The 23,996-nt window shown below is 41.2% G+C and overlaps 1 protein-coding gene across 1 annotated transcript; it reads right to left on the reverse strand.

Annotated features, from left to right (window-relative positions):
• Positions 1-653: 653 nt before the first annotated feature.
• Positions 654-18,274, reverse strand: FBXW12 (F-box and WD repeat domain containing 12). The gene is made up of 10 exons (XM_042454915.1): positions 18,141-18,274; positions 15,488-15,525; positions 12,297-12,457; positions 9,720-9,841; positions 8,516-8,725; positions 7,840-8,001; positions 2,899-3,106; positions 2,228-2,412; positions 2,006-2,133; positions 654-904 (listed from the first exon to the last, which is right to left on the reverse strand). The coding sequence occupies exons 1-10, from the start codon at positions 18,261-18,263 to the stop codon at positions 805-807; spliced, it is 1,437 nt and encodes a 478-aa protein (XP_042310849.1). The 5' UTR covers positions 18,264-18,274; the 3' UTR covers positions 654-804.
• Positions 18,275-23,996: the final 5,722 nt, after the last annotated feature.

A 23,996-nucleotide genomic window follows, 5' to 3' on the forward strand; every position in this document is an offset into this window, starting at 1 on the left:
TACATTATTTGGTGGGCAGTCTACAGTACTACTGTACTTTATAAAGTGTTAACACATATTATTATGGTTCCTTGTATATCTAAATGGAATGATCATACAGGATTCCTTTTTCTGAAGATTGTAGTTGGCAAGAATCCTTATTCTGTTTTCCCAGTAAGGAGAAGACAGAATAGGCTAGTTCTTTATACATTCTGTATTTCTCATAACTTGACAGGAATAAACATGTAAGTGTTGTGAAGGTGTATAATGCACTAGCTGAGTTTATTAGCTTCATTCTGCCCTTAGGATAGTAGTCTGCTTACCAGTCTTCTTGGAGGATGAAAGTAATGGATCTACATAGGCTGTTGTATGGTTTTTTTTGTTTTTGTTTTGTTTTTTACTATAGAACTTAGGAATTGTCATGTTTGCATTATCAGCTGTGGAAATACTTTTTATTTAGTGGAAGTTGAAGAGAAATTGGATTAAGTTCATTTGGGCTCACAATATTTTCATTTCTTTTCGAACTGCCTAAAAGCTTTAATAATATAACTTCTGCGGTATATACATACTATCATTGAACAATTAATAGAACTAAATGAAGCTATTGTGGTTCTTTCAGACTTTGATGTGGAACTTGTTGGAATTACTTACATTTAAAGACCAGAAGAGGGTAGTTGATCTTCACAAGGTTTATTGCCAGTAATAGTGCAAATTATTACAAAGCTTGAATTTCAGTGCATGCTTTTGTTTTCATATTATAAGAATGTAACTGCATGTCGCTGACACACACAGGTACATACATGGATTCAATTTAATAGAAGTATCTTACAGATTAAAGGAGTATGCTCTTAAAATGTCTGTGCCATCAGTTCCAGCCACTGTGCCCACAATGCTCACATCGTCACAAGCCACACTTCTGAAGCCACTGGCAGAGAGAAAAATAAAGACATGGGTGTGGAAATTTCTTTTCACTTATGGCTCTTAAGTTCTGACATGTGGCTGTATACTTCATTTCTACTTTTTATTTGCAATATCAAGAAATAAAAACTCATAAGAATTCAGACTAGTATTTAGAAGCACAGCACAGCATTCAGTTACTCTTTGAGAGCTTACCTATACTTAGTAGAAGTGATAGGTCTTACTAAACTGGCAAAGTGTTTTCTTATGAATGCTTTCCAGCTAACCCTCACTGAGCCATTATCAGATAGGCTTTTATAAAAGGCATATAATACATTTAGAGGATGCAGTGATCAAGGGCATTGCATACATTACATACATATATTCATGTAATCTTCCTCTAGCACATTGTATATTGGGGGGGGGGGGGAATCAATATAACCCACAAGACTAATAACAAAAAAAAATCCTTTCTCGCCAAACCTATTCAAGCTGCAAAATGGTTTATACTCTTATAACAGCTAGGAACAAATACACTGGGTAGTCAAAGGCTTTCTTGGCTGGCAACCATAATTTTTTGGGCTATGTGGCCATGTTGTAGAAGAGTTTATTCCTGATGTTTTGCCAACCACGGATGCTGACGAAACATCAGGAATAAACTCTTAGAACATGGCCACATAGCCCGAAAAACTAAAAAAACACTGGGGAGTGTTACATACCTTTTTCAGGTAACTAGAGCAGAACCTTGAAAGGGGTGTGAAATGTCAGCATCAAGTCGTGTGTGTGTGTATGTATGTGTGTATGTGTATATATATATATAGAGAGAGAGCTTCTAGGTTTATCTGTCCCCCTCCCCTCCCCCAACTCATCTGAGACACTGTAAGTAGGGCAATGATTTATATTTTTATATTTAATATCCATTACAATACCATTAGCTTTGGGGCAGGATATCAATCAATGCCACAAGTGGTTAATGCCATGATATTAAATCACCAAATCATCAAACACTGAACATTATATACCAATAAGAACAGATAAAATATATTTTCCAGCAAATAGTCATACATTTTAACTTGAGTTTGAAAGTGTAGGAAGAAAGGAAAGATAAAGTGTTAGAAGCAAAACTTACGTTGACCATCTGTGTGATCCTCCTAATAAATGATAGCAACTAATCAACGAAGAGGATTTGTTGTCATTTTTCCAGGAGTATACACGGAGTGAGAGGTCCATGGAGGATGTGACAACATGAAAGGGATCCTACAGCCAGTGGAAGAAGAGTAAGATCTTAAGATAAAGATTGGCTAGTGTGCAGAACATAAAATAATAGTAACAGTAGTAGTTGTGACTGTACCACCCAGATTGATGTAATAATTTTATAGTGATCCTTGAAAGCCAGTAATTCAGTCCCCATCAGAGAGTATAATTTCAGCTCCAGTCCAGCTGCTACAAGAATAGTTTGTTTGCCAAATCCTTTCATGATTTTCTCTGTCATCCATGGTTCTTGTGTTGGTAAGGTGAAGCTTGCAACCTGTTGAGCTTTTGCATAAAAAGAACACTTAAAACCAGTGGTGTGCTTAGTATATTTGACACCCTAGTATATTAGCCAAGAGCATTCTGTGTTTTAAGTTAGTAGTTGACTGGGTCTTGGGTTTTATGATGGGTCTTGCAAAGGTAGAACCTCTTCTAGTGTTACTTGTACAGAAATGACAACAGATGAACTATTATATTGATAGCTGTCTAAAGAAGTAGATTTGCTTGAAACAGTCTGACTTTTATGACAAAAAATACATCATTGCAGAATGAAAATACTTGATACTGTGTGTTAAGCAATGCAGAAGTGAAGTAAAATGATTCTGCTCTCACCTTAGCATACACAAAACACCTTAATTTATTCTCTCTAAACACACACACCACTTACGGGCTATTATTTGTAGAAGATTCGGCATCCACACCAAGTGCACAATTTAAATATTTTATTTAGATTACTGCTAAATAAAAGGATAACAATTTAAAGAAATATACCTGTAATGATCCTTTTATATTTGGATTTCTTCTCAATGGCTATATCAAAGCTAACAATGCGAAAATTACTACCATCATCATGCATTATCGCTATTCTTGCTGGTTCTGCTGGTAACCAGCAGGTGACAAGACGATCTGTGACTGGTAAAGGACTAGACAACATCAGTTCCTCATCATCAGGGTGAGTTGCAGAATGTGTGTAGAACACCTGGCATACAAAAAAAAAATTACAATAGGCTAGGGTCCAAAAACCTATTTTGGGAACACCTGAACCTTTTCAAATATGCTTATCAGTTTGATTCAAACTTTGTTTGGACATACCAAAGTAACAGACCGAGTTACCCTGCTGGACCATCAGCTGTGGGCAATGTGCAATTCATGAGCACTATATTCTCCCTCAACCTCTGAAAGGGTTGTTGCTGCTCCTTGAGACCTGGAGTAGCAATTTTGAATTCAAATGGATCATGTCTCAACTACTTCCCCCTCCCCCCAAAACCACCCCAGGAAAACCAAACTGGAAGTATATGGTCAGTTCTAGTTTACTTGTTTAGCTGCCCATACCTGCTCTAGATGACTGGCAGTAACTCAACAGAGTGAACTACAGCTGAACTCACTGCCAGAGATTGGTGAAAAAGCCAGGTCATCAGAGGCCTTAACGTTGGTGTTTACTGGAGGATTTTTTGAGAAGGAAGCCCACAGTCCTGTTTCAGTAATTACTTAAGACTTCTCAGTATGGACACTGACACAACTGCTGCAGTCATCTGCAACACTTGTGGGATGTTTGTCTTCTTGCCTATGGATGTGGAGAACATCACATGCACCAAGTGCAAGTTGGTAGCACTCTTGGAGGAGAAAGTCCAGCAGCTGGAGTCCAGAGTAGCTACATTCCAGAGTGGAATGTGGAAATAGAGGGGTATAACCTTTTAAAGAGAAACAGGCCAAACAGGAAAGGAGGAGGAATAGCACTATATGTCAGGGATATTTACACCAGTGAAGAGATTGAAGACATCAATCATGGAAGCCAGGTGGAGAGCATCTGGATAAAAATTAAAGGGGAGGGAAACAACAAGGATGTTACGGTGGGAGTGTACTACAGACCCCCCCCCCCAGTCAGATGGAGAGATTGGATGAAGCCTTTCTAGAACAGATGACCACACACTCAAAAAGGAGAGATGTAGTAGTGATGGGTGACTTTAACTATCCTGATATTTGCTGGAAGTCAAACTCAGCCAAATCCTCAAGGTCTAGCAAATTCCTCACTTGCCTTGAAGACAATTGTCCAAAAGGTGGAAGAGGCAACAAGGGGGTCAGCTATTTTGGATCTGATCCTAACCAATAAGGATGACTTGGTTAATGGGGTGCAAGTGGTGGGATCATTAGGTGGAAGTGACCATGTTCTCCTGGAGTTTGTTATACAGTGGAAAGGAGGAGCCAGGCATAATCAGACATGCATTCTAGACTTTAGGAGAGCGAATTTCAGTAAACTTAGAGAAATATTGAGGGTGATCCCATGGTCAGGAAGAGAAGGGAGTTCAGGATGGATGGGAGTTTCTCAAAAGGGAGATAATGAAGGCACAATTTCAAACAGTTCCAGTGAGGAAGAAAAATGGGAGATGTCTCAAGAAACCAGGATGGATGACTAAGGAACTTTCAATTGAGCTAACTTTTAAATGGAACATATATAAGAAATGGGAAAATGGGGAAATCACCAAAGGGGAATTCAAACAAATAGCTAGCCTGTGTAGGGGTAAAGTCAGAAAAGCTAAAGCGCAGAATGAAGTCAGGCATGCTAGAGAGGTTAAGAACAACAAAAGGCTTTTTTGGATATGTCTGCAGCAAAAGTAAGAAGGAAATGGTAGGGCCACTGCGTCAAGAAAATGGCAAAATGCTAACAAGGGACTGAGAAAGGCAGAATTACTCAACACCTTCTTCGCCTCAGTCTTCTCAGAAAAGGCAAAGGGTGCTCAACCTGAGGATAATGGAGCAGAGGACAGATTAAGGGAATTTCAGCACAGAATAAGTAAAGAGATAGTAGAGGAATACCTTGTTAATCTAAATGAATTTAAGTCTCCAGGACCAGATGAACTACATCCAAGAGTATTAAAAGAACTGGCAAATGTAATATTGGAGCCATAGGCAATAATCTTTGAGAACTCCTGGAGAACAGGAGAAATCCCAGCAGACTTGAGGAGGGCAAATGTTGTCCCCATCTTCAAAAAGGGGGAAAAAGAGGATCCTAACAATTATCGTCCAGTTAGTCTGACATCTATACCAGGAAAGATTCTAGAGCAGATCATTAACAGAGTCTGTGAACATTTAGAAGGCAATTCCATAATCACAAACATTCAACATGGGTTTCAGAGAAAGAAGTCATGCCAGAGAAATCTGAACTCTTTCTTTGATAAAATTACCAGCTTGGTAGATGAAGGGAATGCTGTGGATATAATATATCTTGATTTCAGTAAGGCATTTGACAAGGTTTCCCATGACATTCTTGCAAACAAGCTTGTAAAATGTGGGTTTGACAAGGTAACTGTTACATGGATTTGTAATTGGTTGACCGGCTGAACCCAAAGGGTGCTCAACAATGGCTCCTTTTCATCCTGGAGAGAAGTGACCAGTGAGGTCCCACAGAGCTCTGTCCTGGGCCCAGTGCTATTCAACATCTTTATCAATGACTTGGACGACAGAATTGGGGGGTATACTTATCAAATTTGCAGATGACACCAAATTAGGAGGAATAGCTAATACTCCAGAGGACAGAATCAAAATTCAAAATGACCTGAATAGACTAGAAAGCTGGGCCAAAGCTAACAAAATGAAATTCAACATGGAGAAATGTAAAGTACTGCACTTAGGGTGGAAAAATAAAATGCACAGATATAGGATGGGTGACACCTGGCTGAATGAAACTACGTGTGAAAGGGATCTAGGAGTCCAAGTAGACCATAAGGTGAACATGAGTCAACAGTGTGATGCGGCAGCTAAAAAGGCCAATGCAATTTTAGGCTCCATCAAGAAAAGTATAGTGTCTAGATAAGAGAAGTAATAGTGCCACTGTATTCTGCTTTGGTTAGGCCCCACCTGGAATATTGTATCCAGTTCTGGGCACCACAATTCAAAAAGGATACTGAGAAACGAGTGTGTCCAAAGGAGGGTGACTAAAATGGTGAAGGGTCTGGAAACCATGTCCTATGAGGAACGACTGAGGGAGCTGGGGATGTTTAGCCTGAAGAAAAGATAGTTAAGAAGTGATATGATAGCCCTGTTTAAATATTTGAAGGGATATCATATTGAGGAGGGAACAAGCTTGTTTTCTGTTACTCCAGAGAAAAGGACCAAGAACAATGGATGGAAGCTACAGGAAAAGAGATTCCACCTCAACATTAGGAGGAACCTCCTGACAGTAAGGGCTGTTCGACAGTAGAACACTCTTCCTCAGAGTTTAGTGGAGTCTCCTTCCCTGGAGGTGTTTAAACAGAGGCTGGATGGCCATCTGTCAGGGATGCTTTGATTGAGAGTTCCTGCATGAGAGGGGGGTTGGACTGGATGGCCCTTGTGGTCTCTTCCAACTACGATTCTATGATTCACTAGAATTTCAGGTGGGATCTTTGCCAGCATGACCTAGAAACACCAGGTACAAAACCTAGAATCATACATGCAAATCACTCTTTCCTGAACTTAATGACCAGAGCGATATGCCATGCCACAAGAAACTTTCCCGTTTCAAAAGTATTTTGTTTATGCAATGTGGTGTATGCAAGTTTAACAAATGTCAGTCTTGATAGCAAGATTATTTGATGCAAAATCACTATATAACTGCAATTGCAGAGTACTGATAGATAAAAATTGTAATTGAGCACAAACATGATTATCCATATGGGTTCATGCAGTGGAGGGGACACTACAAGTTAAAAAATAATAATCTTATGACAGCTTAAAGACAAATGAATTCTATTTGATATAATTGTTTGTGGACTACAGCTCACTCCATCAGATGAATGGATGCTGCCCCAGAACCAAAAACATTAAAAGCAATAAGGAAATCTCTCCAGAGCTCTGGCTGAATGTCCATGTAGAGCCATGGCTAATAATGGGTACAGTACTAAGAATTTGGTAGATCAACACCAATGTGCACAAAAGACCTAATCCTTATAGATATGAAGATCCTCCTGCCTTCCACATAGGAACATTTGGTTAAGACATGGAATAAGGATGGTTGTCCTTGGTAGCTGCTCCTGGACTGTATAACTTTCTTCCAAGGAAAATTTACACTGCTTCCTCTTTTTTCCCCTTTTTTTTGGCAGTCATTCTATTCCAGCACACCTTTGGCAACTACCTGACTGCTGAAGAAGGGGCTTGTAATGGGCATAAGGAGTTTGTTTTTTCTTTTTGTTTTAATGCTTTTAAAAATACTTCTAATTCAGCTGTGGTTTTAAATATGGTAACTGATTTCATCGTTTTTTAATATAACTTACTGAATTAGTTGGTTTCTTGATATGGATTGACCAAGCACCCTGCCTTTTTGGGCTACTGGGAACATGGCTATGGGGATTGTCATGGCAAGTGCCTGTGCTTCAAAATGTACAATTACAGTACTGGTGGATGTTAAGAGAGGGAAAAAGAAGAGGAAGAGAACAAAAACTGATGCATGATGCTCAAGTTTCAAAGCATATTGCTTATCTTGGTTCAAATTAGGCAACATGCAAAATGCATAACTGCATTTAAGGTAGACACATGTTTTTTTCTTTTCTTTGCAAAAACACACCCTATCAGGATGGCTACAGTGGAGAGAAGTGAAACTGAACAGCAATCAAGCTTGCAGCAGTGCAACTGGAAGATAATCCAATATCCCAAAACAAATCTATTCATCCCACCCCAGGTTGTCATTGCTTCAAAAAATCAGGCACCAACAAATATATCAAACAGCAGCATAATTACCTTTGGTGAATATGCAGGATCAGCAGGACAAACAACTATCCATTGACCATCTGGTGAGCAAAATGACAAATGTATGCCACCCGTTTGAAAAACCTTTGTGCGTAAAATCTGGCTTAGATCAGCAGCTGCCAATGTGTAAAGTAGACCTTCTCCAGTACCTACCTAAATCAAAGGGAAGGGAATACTAAAAATAGGATTGATGATTTAGCAGCTTCAAAGATCTGCAGCTTCTTTTAAACATTACAATACTTTGCAGATAGGCAAAATACAGTCAGCCCTCCATGAATTCTTTATCTACGGGTTCAACCATCCACACCTTGTAAATATTCAAAACATATAAATTCCAAAAAGCTAACCTTGATTTTTGCCATTTTATATAAGGGGACTTGAGCATCCATGGATTTTGGTATCCATGCTGGGTGTGGAACCAAACCCCAGGGGATACCAAAGACCCACTCTATTTACGTCTGTCCTCCAGTGAAGTCCAGGCCTATTTCTGGCTAAGTAAGTGCTGCATTTCTTGAAGGTAATACCAGACTAGGTAGACTTTGGCCTGACCAGTTGTCTGTTTCTATGATTTCGAAATGCAAGGTCCCCTATTTTCAGTAGGCATTTGTCCAGGCAACAGGAAGCTGGCTGAAAGATATGTTAATAATTCCATTAGGGTTGCACTTACCGTTAGGAATGGCTTATTGTTTATTGTGTGGCCAACCACAGAACATGATGAGGATGACACTGAAAATGCTGCAAGCTCTTTCCCCGTGTCTCCGTGCCAGAGTTTGATCGTCCCCTGAGAGTCTGTTGTAGCTGCCAGTTTACACAGAGGAAACGTGATAATATTTAGTAGTGGAGCTTCCTGTTGAGGACTTGACCAAATCTGTGTGCCCTGATTAATAATAATAATATAAATAATAGTGTCAGCTGATTAGTACTTTCAAAAAGAATTAACTTCCTCTCAGTGCAGTCAGTGTATGTTTTTGTGTTATATGTTTTAAAATAGAAAATAGTTCCATGACAATGCATTTTCTAGTATTTTTTTTCCTATCAAACCATCTCTGGGAAGAAAGGGGGGAAATAAAATAGCTATTTTGCTATACAAAAAGTCACCTAATAATATCCTTAATTAATTCTTGCATTTTTGGTACTTTGGTACTCACTGAAAAAGGGTATATATTAAATAACAATATATTAATTAATACTAACATAACAGTTTGTTTTTTTAAAATGTTGATTATAATAGAAAAGACAATCAATTAAAATACGTTAAAATACAACAATAAAAGACAGGGCCAGCATCCAAGCAGTTACATTCCCTGAAATAACAGAGCAGCTTATATGCCAAAGGCCCTGCCTGAATAAACATGCCTTCGTCTACCAGCAAAGAACGAATGAAAGGGAGCCAAACTAGCCTCCAACAACAAGTACTTCCCTAGGCTGGGAGAGGCCCCCAAAAAGCCCTGTCTCACATTTCCAACAGAGATATCTTCAGTGACAGTGGGATCAAGATAACCATACCTGTCCCAGAATTCTAAAAACGTGGGCAGAATCATATGACAGAATCATTGTTGTGTGCACTAAGGAGGCTTTACCCACACAGCCAGCCCTCCTATGACTGCTTTTATAAACCAAAAAGGGCAAAGGATCAAGCACACAATATGGCAGATTTCACTTCTCCAAGGATTCTGTCTATAGTTATTTGCATGTGTCCCTGGCTACCTTTCCTGCCTTATCTCTTGTTCAAAATAATCCTTAGTATATGTGTGTAAATTCTGCCATCAATTAGATTTAACTTCATTCACTTTTTAACCTTGCATGTGTCAGCAGTGGTCCATTTAAGACAATGATACAATATTAATTTTCTACACACATGTTCATCCTACCTCTTGGACATTCCATGCTCTGACAGTGCCGTCAGAGGAGGCAGTGCACACAATGGACTTGACCTTTCCTGTTGCAAAGGTGTGTTCATTCTCTGATAGGTATGCCATAGCATTTATTACTCCTACAGTGAAACAACAAAATCCTCTTTGAAAGAAAATATATATTTGGGCCTGAATACCTAGTTAATTTGAGCTTCAATAGAAAAATACACACCATTTCAGTATGAACATTGAATCAAAAACCTGGTGGGCATTTTGTTTACTGGTATCAGCATCACACAGCATTCACCTTACCTGAATACTATTAACTGGGTCAACAAGTTTAAAACTTGAACAGCAAAGGGGTTAAGGCATAGACAATATACAAAACAGAGAAATGCCTCCACAGGTTGCTTCAGATATTGCAATAAGCCACAATTCTGGCTTAACATGAGTCAGTGTGCCCTTGTATTTTGCCCAATTTCTTCCACTGCAAGTGTAATTGGCTGAATAAACCAAGGACCTGCTGTCTGTGGTTTGCTTTTTATTCACCTTTCAGCCAGTAATCTGTCTTCTCTCTCCTCAAACAAATCAGAGAAATAACCCACAGTTTACTGTCAATTTATTTTTCTTGTTTGTCAGAGTAGAGTCAAGTCAGGCCATTGGATAACAGTAAAATTAAAGGAGCTCTGAGAGAGGATAAAGAGACTGCAGAGAAGCTGAATGAATCTTTTCATCTGCCCTCTTTAAAACACAGCAAAATGCCTGTGCCTGAACTAATGTTTCCAGGAGAAGAGACTAAGGCAAACTGAAGTGACAACAGTTTGTTTAGAGTCAAACAAACAAATCACCGTGTCCAGATGGTATCCATTTGAGAGTTCTTAAAGGTCTCAAAAGCAAAATTGGTGATCTAACTAAAATATGTAACAAGTCCAGTCTGTACTAGCAGAGTGGAAATTTGTGAAAAGGAATTCAAGCAGACCCAGAAAACTATAGGCCAGTTAGCTTAACATTTATTCCAGGTGAAACAGTGGAAAGTGTTATTAAGAATAAAGTGAAAGATACAGAAGGACAGGATCTGCTGAAAAATAATTCATATGGCTTTTGTAAATTTAACTCGTTTCACTAACCTTTTAGAGTTCTTTGAATTTTTCAGCAAACATATGGGCAGGAGTGATCCAGGAGACATTATTTATTTGGACTTCCAAAAAGTCTTTTGACGATCATAGTTATGGGATAAGAGAGAAAAGCCTCCTTTGGCCTGAAAATTGGCTTAAAGAATAGGAAGCAGAATATGAATAAATTGTCAGTTTTTGAAGTGAAGGGATGTGAGCAGTGGGATCTTCAGGGATCTATATAGGAACTAGACACCTTTCAGGTCCATATTGCCAAAAATATACCAAAGCCTCTTCACAAGCAATATTGAGTTAGGGCTGAGTAGTGAGAGACTGTATTAGCTAATGTCTTCAGATTTTGTGTGGTGAGAAGGATCTCTCCCAACAGGGTGAATGAGCAATTAAATGGCAAATGAGTTAATATGGGAGAGGGGGAGAAACCCAGATGTTCATACACACTGGTGGAATTCGATCTGTGTGGCTCAGTAAAATATATGTGGTTCCTGTTTGTGTGTGAAAGAGAATAAATGAATGAATGAATGAAAGAATGAATGAAAGAAAGAAAGAAAGAAAGAAAGAAAGAATTTCATGTTGGGCATAAATTGGACAGGGAATTGGAAACAGAACTACTAATATCATATTGCCCTTAAGTGTGACCACAGTGCAGCCACATCTAGAATATTATGTACAGTTCTAGTCACCACCTAAACAGAGATAATCTAGATCTAAAAAAAAAAGGTACAATAAAGGGCAGCTAAAATGATTAAAGGACTGGAACTGCTCTGCAAGAAAAATCCCCAATGTTCAGGGTTGTTCAGTTTAGGGGGGAAATGTGACCATGCAGAGACATATTAGAGGCATATGCATGGTGCAGAGTAAGTAGACAGAAAGAAGTTTTTCTCCTGCTTTCATAACACTAGAACCTAGAAATATTTATGTAAGCTGAACAATGGGAGATTCAGGACAAATAAAAGGGAGTATTTCTTCATACAGCACTTAGCTAAATTGTGGAACTCACTGCCATAGGATGAAATGACATCTGCCAACTTGGTTGACTTTAAAAGGGGACTGGATAAAGTCATAGAGGATGGGACCATCAAGGGTTATTAGTCAGGATGACTTTATATCACCTCAGGTATCAGGAGTATGGCTGTGTGTATCAGTTTCTGGTGAATGTGAGATGGAGGGTGAAACTGCACTTATATCCTGCTATCAGGGTCCCCATGGTGTCCACTGTGATTGTTCACAGGATAAACAAAATACTAGACAATATAGACTTTTGCTGTGATTCAACATGACTCTTCTTATATTCAGAGTTTCAGATGTCACAACAAACCATGGAGTGAATGTCTGATTTGTTTAGCTGTTTATGTTTTACTCTGGCTTATTCTGGTGGTTTTCACAGTGAATGATTTGGGGCAGGAATGTAAAGGTATTTTCTGCTCTACAAATTAAATTGTGTTTTTAGTCACATTTTACCTACCTTTATGTCCTCTTATAGCTTTACATGTATAGTCAACTGAAGGCCGTCCAGATTCCATCTTATGCTCAAGGTTTGAGCGGTGGAGGTAGTACTTTTTCCAGGTCTTCATTCCAGGTATCACAGAGATATTGCAGAAGGCCCACCGTCTGAGACACATATTTCTATCAATATAAACAGTGACAATATTATCTTGAAATGTAAGTTGTTTTCTCCACAGCTACTTCAATGAATTGTTCATTGGGAACTCCTGACAATAATCCTTTGTATTGGGAGGCTTTCATCAGATGAAAAACTGATGGCTGAACAGTTGAATTGAGAGCAATTTTTTTATAATTCTCATTTGTTTGGAGATTTTCAAACCCTAAATTTGCACGATAAGACTTTACAAAGTACTGTATAAAAAGGTTGACTCAGCCTTCCATCCTTTTGTAGGTTGGTAAAATGAGTACCCAGCTTGTTGGGGGCAATTGGCTTATAGACTGTAAACCGCTTAGAGAGTGTTGAGTTCACAGTGAAGCAGTAGAGAAATGTAAATGCTATTGCTATTGCTATGTTGCTCCACAAAAGGGTTATGAAACCAATGTACTGTATAGCATTTTTACACACAACATAAGCAGTGTTCACTAATATTGTGTTTCTGGTGCATTGTAATTCATCTAAAAAAGCAGTTTTAAGTCTTAGCAAATAACAAAAATTATCAATAAGTGGTATTTATTTGTGCAAACTGCCACATATGATTACTAATGGTAGCTTTTAAAGTAGGATAGAAGAAAATCGAAAATACAATGGGACCTTGGTATCCACATGAATCCGCTCCACACACACCACGGATACCAAAATCTTCAGATGCTTAAGTTCCATTTTGGCCAATGGCAGTGTATGCATGTGGCTGCGCCACCATTAAGGACAATGGGAAATCAGGTGAAGTCCCATTGTCCCTAATGGTGGCACAGCTGCATGCACACACCACCACTGGAGACAACAGGCTGATCCTAATAGTGGCACAGCCATGTACATGCACTACCATTGAAGACAATGCAATTTTGCTGTCTGCAGATGGGCAAGTCCATAGATGGCAAGTCATTGAGTACCAAGATCCCACTGTAGATGGATTTTTCAGGCAAACATAATAGTGATGCTTCTACTATGTTGTTGTTTTTTAAATTCCAACCACTATGCCAGAGGACAGATTAAAAGGGGGCGGGGGAGGGCAAAGCTTTTTTTTTACTTCTGAAAACAATGGGCTTTCCCATTAAATAGTAGCTATAAAACTTAGATCTCAGATTATTATTACTTTATATCAAGAATGGGCAAAGTGCAGCCTTGCAGCTGTTATTAGACAATTCCCATAAGCCCTAACCAGCATATCCAATAGTGAAGAAAGCTGGGAATTGCAGTACAACATTATCTGGCAGGCCTCACTTTGCTCACACTGGTGTATATGATTAAAGGATTGTTTTGTTAGTGCAGTGTCAGTCCATAATGCTTACAAAATCAGTAGAAACGAGAAGACTCCTATGTGTCATAGCGTGGTCAATATTATGCAGCTGATCTAGCTGAACATCTAACACACACACCCACACACCCACACACACCACTAACTCCAGAAAAATGAGCAGTGACAAAGAAAGCTCCTGTACCAAACCAGCTCTTTGCACGATGGCAAAGAAAAGTCAGAAAAGTAGGGATGGAGGCCTATACACACTTAAATGGAGCTTCCAAGTAAACATGCCCAGCATTGTACTGTTCAGGCTGGAGGGGCAAAAGTGTCTTCAACTACCTAGCCTCCTTCCAGCCTATTCTTATTTTGCTCCTTCCATTCACCATCCTTTACCCTTACTATGGCTTCCTACAGGTTATGGGAGAATGGGAGCAACCAGAATAATTGGGCAGGAACTGCAGTTTCTGTCAATCACTGATGTTAAAGTCAAGGTCTCCAGGCTGAGATCTCACAACTCTATGGGAATTGGTTGGAACCTAGGCTTTGATAACTTCAGTCACTGCAGTGTAAAAAACTGCAAAACAAACCTGTCTCTGTGTGTAGGGGAATATTCTCTACCATTTCCATCACCTTAGCAATAATTTGAATTGATGCTCAAGTTATGTCTCTTTAACATTACAGAATTATTACACTTCAGTACAGCTTTAACATCCTTAATTGCCTCCTGGAATGTGTAGTTTGGTAAGGGCACTAGAGTTCTCTGGCAGATACCTCTCAAAACTACAAATCCCAGGACTCTGTAGACTGCAACTATGACTGGTAAAGTAGTACCAATGTGTAATATTATTACATATCACATCCCTTGATGCCTTTAAAAAAGCATTGAAAACAGATCTCTTCCGGCGGGACTGCACAGACTGACCTCCAAAGAATAAAAATGTCCACCTGTCCTAATAGTTCCCCTTCTCCTAATACGGTCACTCTGGTTCAATTTGAAATTTTGTTAATCCTGTCATAATGAACTGAACTGTAACTGTAGTTGTGGTTCTTATGGTTTTATTGTCTTTTTTAAGTGAAGGAGGGAGGGCTGGAGGGTTGTGGTAAAGAGGGTTATGCTTTTTATTGTTTATGTTTCTGTCACTTGATTTGCTGTTACTCATCTCGATCCTCAAATAGGGAGAGGCGGGATACAAATAAATATTTTATTTAATAATAATAATAATAATAATAATAATAATAATAATAATTATGTAGGTTCACTTTTGTCTTCCAGATTTTGATTCCCAGCTTGACCCAGAAATCCACTAGGTGAGCTTGGGTAAGTCACATGCTCTCATCACATCAGGGTAAAGCAATGGCAAACCTCCTCTGAACAAAACTTGCCAAGAAAACTCAATAATAAGTTTGCCTTAGGGTCACCGTAAGTCAGAAACAACTTGAAAGCATATAACAACGACAACAACAGCATTTGCTGTTGGTGGGCAGGATTAGTAAAAAATGTTAGTATATTGATACATGTGCATGCTTTCATCTTTGTATTGACTTTCTTCTAATCATCATTATCATCATCATCACCCTGACCAGCAGCAGCAGGCACCATACATTCAGAACGTGAAGATGGTTATGCAGTGGAGAAGCTTCCACTCATGAACCTTTTGAATAAGAGCATGGACACCTAGGAACAATTCATTTAAAAATACCATGTGTTCTTGGTAGCTATCTTCAAAATGAAAAAAAAAAAGGCACTCACCTCCAAAGAGAAGCGGTTTCTGCTGCTTCGTTCCATGCCTAAAAGGGGGAAAGGGCAACTGGTTTGAGAAACAGTTTCTGAAGCCTCACTGAGCAGAAACATACAATGCTTGAGAATCCTTGGGACTTCCTGGACCTGTGCAGTAGACCCCATGCATGTTTACTCAGAGGTAAGCACCATGTTTAGTGGTTTGAGTGTTGGACTAGGTCACTGGGGGACCAGGGTTTGAATTCTCACTTTGATAGAATTCAAAGCCGTTTTAGTCTGTAAAATCATTATGTACAGAGATCCTGTAGCACCTTTGACACATAACTGAAAGAAAGTTGGCAGCACGAGCTTTTGTAGAATTCAGTCTACTTCTAAATGCATCTGAGGAAGTAGACCGAAGACTATGAAAGCTCATGCTGCCAACTTCTTTTTTTCAGTTAGCCTCAAAGGTGCTACAAGATCTCTCAACATATTGTTTTGAGTCAGATTTAATCTTCAGTGGAAGCAAGGTCAAATTGGGGCATGTTTTCAGCTACCCTGCTACAGAACGCTATTCCTTAACCATTTTATCTTTGATATTTTTGAGACTTTAATATTTTGTTTGCCAAATAAGGTCTAACAGCCTTGGGAAATTTTGATTCCCAGCACTGAATAATGGTAGTCCCATCAGGCCAAGGCAGGCTAGCCAATGGCCAGGAAGGTGGGACGCTACCACCACACTATATTTGGTGAGTCAAACATTGCTCACTCATCTTCTGCTAGGGTTTCATTCTTCTTCTTGTTGTTTCCCTTCAAGTAATTTCTGACTTATGACGACCCTCAGGGTCTTGGGGTTTTCTTGGTATGTTTCTTCAGAGGTTTTTTTTTGCCATTGCCATCCTCTGAGCTGAGAGAGTGGGACATAACAAGAGCCAAACTCCTACTGTTAGTCCCAACTACAGTAGGTCCATAGAACCAAAGGGACTGGAATCCTCTCCAGTTGGGGCAACCACAGTGATTCAAGCCAATATTACTGAACTGAGTGACAGAAATTCAGCTGGTCCTAAGATGCAGATTGAAAAACGCTTGAGCAACCAGTGTGGTTGTTTTGCTTGTCCTCTAGCAGCAAGGAGCCCCTGTGGGATCAGGGTATGGTAACAGCCCAAGATCTCACATTTCACCACCTTTTGCAGAAATGAAAGGGGAAATATGGCTGGCAAGTTGGCTGCTGCCACAGTGCAGGAATCAGGGGCATCACTGGGAGTGTGGGCCGCACCAGGGGACCCCCTAAGTGGAGGTTGACAACACTGCTCCCCAAACATCTGCCTTTTGGCAAAAATGGGCTGTCACGTTTTCCTGTGTCTCTTTAATTTAAATTTCCACTTCAACCTCATGAAACTATGTACATTCTGAAGATATGGGGTGATTGGGGTGAGGCTCAGCAGGAAAAGAAAGGAGAGGGCCCAGTTTTTTAAAAGTTTTTTAAATTTAATTAAAATAAAATTTAAAAGTATTTTTTAAAAGTAAAAAAAATATTAAAAATAACAATACTTTTAAAATTCATTTTTAATTCAATTTAAAAAAAAAATTCCTAAAAAAAAACTGGGGCCTCTCCTTTCTTTAAAATTTTTTTTTTAAAACATCTTATCTTACCAAATTTCCACTTCAGCCACAGAAACTATGTACATTCGTTCAAGCTGTGGGCATGACAGTGTACTTTAAAGGTACAATTTTAATTTTGCTAGTTGTTTATGTCACAACAATTACCATTACATTCAGCGTGATATATGAGAATTACGATTTGTGAGCAATGGTAGTACAAAGCCATTCCTAAGGACTCTTTCTATGTGGTTTAGTATGGGAGGAGGTCAGTCGATTGGGGCGGAGGGACACCATGAGTTACTCCATCAGGTGATGCCAACCCTAGTGATGCCATCGGCAGAAATAAAGCAGCTTGAGACCATCTTAACTGCCATGGCTCTGGGATTGGCCGTTTTGTGGGATATTTAGCTTTCCCTGTCAGAGACACCCCCCCCCCGAAAACTATAAATGTTGGGATTCCATAGGAAGACATGACAGCACTTACAGTGGTGTCAAAACACATTATTTCTACAGTGTGGATGCATCCTTATAGAGGCCAGGTTGGCTCATAAAAGCCAGTGAGAAGATGGGAAGAAAGAATAAGAGGAGGAGGAGGAAGGAGAAGGGGAAGTGGAGGAATGAGGAGGAAGAGGAAGAGGAGAGGGAAAAGGAAGAAGGTAGAAGGATCCTAGAACTGGAAGAGACCCCAAAGGCCATCCTGTCCAACCCCATTCTGCCAGGCCTTTGGGGGCTCTTCCAACGCTAGGATTCTATGGTTCTTCTACCTTCTACCACAATCAAGGAAAGAAGGAAGGAAGGAAGGAAGGAAGGAAGGAAGGGGAAGAAGCAAGGAGGATGCGGAAGAAGAAAAAGAGGAAGGGAGGAGGAAAAGGAGGAGGAAGGTAGGAAGAAGGGGGGGGGGAGGAACAGGAAGAAGAAGAAAGGAGGCGGAAGAAGAAGGAGGGGAAGAGGAAAAAGAGAAGGAGGAGGAAGAGTGTGGAAAAGCCCACCCGGGGGAGAGAAGGAGGTTTGCTGCCGCCTGCCTGACCCGGGGCGCCCTGGCCCAGAGGCCCTGCCTGCCTGCTTCCCTCTGGGCGAAGGCTACCTTGTTGACCTGGGCTGCGCGGAGGAGGTCCGGGGCCTCCAGGAAGGCGAAGAGCTGGGCCAGGCAGTCCAGCGGCAGCAGCCCCGGCGAGGAGGAGGAGGAGGAGGCCTGGGGGCTGCTCATCCCTCCTGCCTTCTTCCTCTGCCCTGGCTGGCTGCCTGGGCGTCTCTCTCGCCGTCCCTGGCAGCCCCGGCGGGCGGGACTAGGCAGCGGAGGCCGGGCCCTTCCTTTCGCTTTCCAGCCGAGGACAGGAGGGCCTGGGCGCAAGATGGAGGGAGGAGGAGGGGGCAAAGAAAGGCCCCAACTAAGCAGCCCTCTTCCTTAGCCCTGCTCCAAGTGGAGGACAATGGAGGACAAGGCGCCCCTGGATGGAGGACATTCCAGGCAAAGGTGGGACACTCCGAAAGAAAAAGAGCTCTGCTCTGGAGCCACAACAGACGACAGTTCCCAGAATTCCATAGCATGAGCCATGGAAAGTGGTGTCAGACCGGATTTTTTCTGCACTGTCAATAGAGCTGGAGGGGCCATTAAACCCAACCTGCTGCCACTGCAGAAGCCCACCTCCCAGGGAGCATCCAGGTTTAATGTAAAGACCCCCCAACTTCCCAGCTGCTGCTGCTGCTGCTGCTGCTGCAGGGCAAGAGGCTCTTCCTCGGAGGAGGAAGGGGTCTTTTACTCAAGGATTCCTTGAACCTTTTTCCCCTTGTAGTTTGAACCCATTGCAAAGGGATCATCGTGTAGCGCCTTTGAGGCTGTCTAAAAGAAAGAGGCTGCTGCTGCTGCTGGCATTACTACTTTCCCTGATTTCTAATGCTATTACTCCACGTTTAACTGCCATAACTTCATCCTATGAAATCCTAGGGTTTGTAGGTTGGTGAGGTGCTAGAGCTCTCTTGCTAGGATTTCTAAATGCCCCTCCCTAAACTGCAAACCTCAGAATTGCATGGCATGTCTCCAGTCACAAAATTAAAATGGAATCAGATTGCATGCTTACCAGATATAGCTCGACTATAGGTCAATCTCATGGATAAGTCGAGGGCAGGTTTTGGGGCCAAAATGATGGATTTTGATATGACTCATGGATAAATTGAGAGTAAAATTTAGGGGCATATAACAAAGGATGTAAAGGATGTAGCAAAGAAAAACTATGCCGAATAGCTTATGGAATCCCAGCAGGCATCACCGTTTGCCCTCCCACTGAAGGCTAGAAGGCAGAGGGGAGTCAGGACTTTCAGGTCAGATTATGCTCTTGCCTTTCACCAGGAGATGGTTCCTTTTTAAATAAGAATTAAAGTGCAGGACAGTTGGCCCTCCTTAGCCACAGATTTTTTATACACGGAGTCAAGCATCCACGGCTTGAAAATATTCAAAAAAAGTATACATTTCAAGTATCAAACCTTGATTTTTGCATTTTATACAAGGGACACCATTTTGCTATGCCATTGTATTTAATGGGACTTGAGCATCCATGGATCCACAAGGGTCCACTGTATTGACTCCTGCTGGATAAGTTGACTTGGTATCTGGGGTCAATTTTTTTGACTACAATTTCTAGACTTAGTGTGAAAGGCCCCCTGGACATTATACTTCTATAAATAAAACTTATAGAAATAAATTGGCTTTTTTGGGCACCACCATCCCCTTGCTGGTGTTTAGTTTGTGGTCTACTAAAACCCCTAGATCCTTTTCATATGTATTTCTTTCAAGCCATCCATCCTATATTTGTGAATTTTACATTTCCTCTCTTAATGTAGGGTCTTATATTTATCCCTGCCAAAACTCAGTTTGTTAGTTTTGGCCAAATTCTCCAATTAGTTGAGGTCATTTTGAATCCTGATCCTGTCCTGTGGGCCAGGATCCAAATGGGGAACTGCCCCTCCTAACCTGGTGGCATCTGGAAATCCAATAAACACACCCTCTCTTCCATCATCCAAGTTGCTTACAAAGTATCATCCTGAAAGAATCCTCATTCAGAATTTGCCAGATTTCTTTCTTCATGCTTGATTTCTTCCTGAGTTCAGCCTCTGCCAAGGTTACCAACAGAGACCCCCACCTTGGCTATGGAACTTATAACAATTTAGCTAGAACTTCATCCCAGTTAGCCTTTGAGCCTCCTTCCTACCATTTTCCTCTCCCTTCTCCATGTTTAATATTTTGTGTCCTCAGTATGGTCAAAGCACCCCTTTCCAGTCCAGCAAAAGCCTGACAGCTGACAAGGCAAAAGGCATCCTCATTGAAGCAACATTCTTTCTGAAAGGGAGCACCTCTGCTTTGGTGCATAGATGTGTTTTGTTCATCTTTCCATCCTTTAATCAATATTTTCCAACACCAGTTCCATTGTGCCTCCATCACTGAGTCATATATTTTAAGTTTATTTCTTTTATACACATCTCTCCTGGGCCCCCTCCTTATTCTTTAGCATTCATTAATTGGATATATGTCCACTCTTTCTCTCAAAGATGGGAATCAAAGTGACTCATAGCAGCAGTACAGGGATTGAGGGTTCGGACTGTATATTTTTAATCTTTTTTAGCCCCCCCCCCTCCCGATTGCATTTTGTAGAGTGCACACCTCACCTCGCTGTCGCAGCACAATTCTACACACCGTGAAAGCAAGTTGGGTGGAGTGCCCTTTTGGCCCCATCCCCAGAAACCCCACTCCCCCACACTAGCTGACACCTGGCCAGGGATGCCACTGAGTACCACCATGGCTCTTTCAAAGGCAGGTTTTTTTTTAAAGACAGGTTTGTGCCAGGATAACAGTTCTGTGATGTGCAACTGATTTACTCCCCATTCCATTAATTTCCTCCTGGATAAGGGGGTCAGAGAGCCATCATGTTTTGAACCTTGGGCTACCACTTCAGAGACCAGGATTTGAATCTCCATGGAAATTCACTGTGTGACCTTGGGCAAGTCACTCTCAGTCTCAGAGGAAGGCAATGGCCAACCCCCCTCTGAATAAAATGTGCCAAGAAAATAGTTTTGCCTTAGGATAGCCATGTCAGAAATGACTTGAAGGCACACAGCAAGAAGATTGCAGAACTGTTACCCCCTACAAGTTCTTTTATATCTCTGTATACAAGGTAGACTGTCAACTTACGTGAACATCTTCAGAAGCCAATAGGAAGGTGCTGCTTTGTTTCAGAGATTCATAGGCTATTATTTTAGGAAGAAGACAGGAATGTAGATGGGAAGGGACAGGACAGGTAGATAAGGAAGCATCTATTTATTGTAATTGGAAGTATTACAAAATAAATATTGACAGTGAGGATCTCTTCTCCACCTCGATGTCCCACCCCTTTCATTGATAACCCTCAGCTTCCCTTGATAACCTCTTTTTTGGAGGACCCACCACAAAGGGCACCCCACAAGCTGTTCCTGGGGTGCAGAGTGTTATGAGAAGCACAGTGTTTTCCTAGTAATCAATACATCTAGAGCTCTAGGAGTTTTTAGTTTAATGCTCTGGGAGTCTGGAGTGCATTTGGATTGGCGACTCTGGTATTTGCATTCTCCAGCCTTTCTTGTTAGATTTCAGAGCTGGGTGCTAATAATTTTATAAGTAACCGTGCTGCTCAGTGTCCTACTGCTCGTGAAGGTGCACAACAAGAACAACAACAACAACACAACCATTAAAAGGACAGAAACTACCTGCAGTTTTCAATCTGGTTACTCTGAGTGAGGAAGACATTACACACAGCTCAAGTCCATATTATATTTCCCATCTAGTTCCCTCTTGCTGCTGCATTTCCTATCCCGTCTCTTACCTTGTGACACCACATCTCCCTCTCTTGCACCTTGCTTTTGCAGCATCATGTCAAAGGGAGCAGCCTGCACCCACCCCTTTTAGCTCCAGGTTGGGGGCAAGGCAGCCTCACTGGCTGCCCTGTGGCCCCAATCCGGAGTTTTTCTGGGCCACAGAGAAGTGGCAAAGGGGTGCCCTTGGGACTTCATGCCCCTGGACACCCCCGGAAGCCACTCGTCCCCTTTCTCTCTGGCGTCGTTCCCACAGCCGTTTGGTGGCTGCCAGGAATGAGCCGCATGCCCAGAAGGAGCTCTGTTTCGGAGCTCCTTCTCGCGCTGCAGGCAGGCTGCCGTAAGCGGCCTGGGGCAGCGCAGATACGTCACACACACGCTACACCTTTTGAACACGACACATGAGTGATGTAATCATGGCAGCCCCCATGTAGATGGGAGGCCATCATGATTTCGGCACCGCTACATACTAGAGTTGTGGGGTGTGCGATGCTCCGCCCCTGAGCAACCCTAGTACATGGCCAGTCCAGTGCAAAGCGCCGGTCTTGATCACGCCAAAGTTTCTTGCACCCTGTACTTTACCACTGCAGTTTCACCTTCTCTTCTTTCCTCTCCCTCCCCTCACCTTGTGCCCTCCCAGTGTATCTCTGGCTTCCCTTTCCAAATGGAAATCAGATGGCAAGGCTAGAATCTGGATAAAACCCAGCCAAGGCAGATATATGGCAACCCTATTTACAGGATTGTTGTGAGATTAAGTAGGGAGGACAAAAGCCAATCTGCTTGTGTTGATTAGAGAACATATATATGTTCTTCCAGACTAAGGGAGAGAAAGGCAAGCCAGCTCCATCATGTCTTGCCTGAAAAGAAGAAGACCCTACCTCCATCCACCATCCAGAGGGAGAGAAGGGCAGGCCAGCTCCATCGGGCCTAATCTGAGTAAGAAGAAGGGCCCTCCCTCCAGTCCGTCTGCCCTGGTCCAGGCCTCAGAGGTGAAGAAGATCTGCTGGACTTTCCCCCTTCCCTGGTGCCATTCTCTTCTCCTTTTGTGTCTTGTCTTTTTAGATTGTAAGCCTGAGGGCAGGGAAATGTCTAATTAACAATTTGTAAGCCGCTCTGATAGCCTTTTGGCTGAAGAGCAGGGTATAAATAAAATAAATATTATTATTAATATTATATATATTACTACAGTACTACTTTGCTGTTGTGTGTTTTCAAGTTATTTCTGACTTATGGCAACCTGAAGGCAAACCTTCAGGTTTTCCTGGCAAGTTTTATTCAGTGGACATTTGCCATTGCTTTTCCCTAAGGCTGAGAGAATGTCACCCAGGAGGTTTCAAAGCCCAGCTGGGAATTGAACCCTAGTCTCGTAGTCCAGCTCTCTACTACTATTACTACATCTACTACTACTAATAATAATAATTGTTAAATAATTAACATTATATCAAGTGCATACATGACTCCCAGTTAGCTACATTAAAAAGAATTGTAATGCATGGTGACGATGTTCACTTACGAAACAAAAAGTAAAGATGCATTCTGTAGTCTTGTCCTGCAATTAAGCCTTTTTGTAGTGAAATAGTTCAGAAGATCAATGGCATGTTTAGTGCTGCATATGATTTTATAGTGTTGATACTGCCCTTCAATACTGAACATAGAGAGGCGGAGAGAGAATGTTTGAGGCCCCTGTAGACATGCCTAAGAATATTCTTAAAAGTATACATTTTGCAATTGTCTTCATATGGAAGAATGGCTAGATGACCTTAACATCTGGCAATTGAAAAAGTATTATATTTGGCTATTGAGAAGCTACAGGGAAATATTTAAATTGTAAAAATCCATCTTTAGAACTTTTGGGCTTTTGACTTGTGTTTCTGTTTTATACAAATAAACCATTTGTGTCCATGTATCTCTTACTTACTTGCTTTATTTTACTTTTCAAAAAATGGCAGACAAGGAGAGGACCAGTTGCTACTTTTGATGATCTAGTCTAGTGTTTGTATTTGTGTAGGTAATTGCACTCTAAATCATTTTCGTATTGTATTTTCAAAGTGTGTTCAATAGTTTACACACAGCAACAGTGCATTAGCACCCCCTAGCAGAATTT

Source organism: Sceloporus undulatus, chromosome 2 (assembly GCF_019175285.1).
Source record: "Sceloporus undulatus isolate JIND9_A2432 ecotype Alabama chromosome 2, SceUnd_v1.1, whole genome shotgun sequence".
Taxonomy (NCBI): Eukaryota; Metazoa; Chordata; class Lepidosauria; order Squamata; family Phrynosomatidae; genus Sceloporus; species Sceloporus undulatus.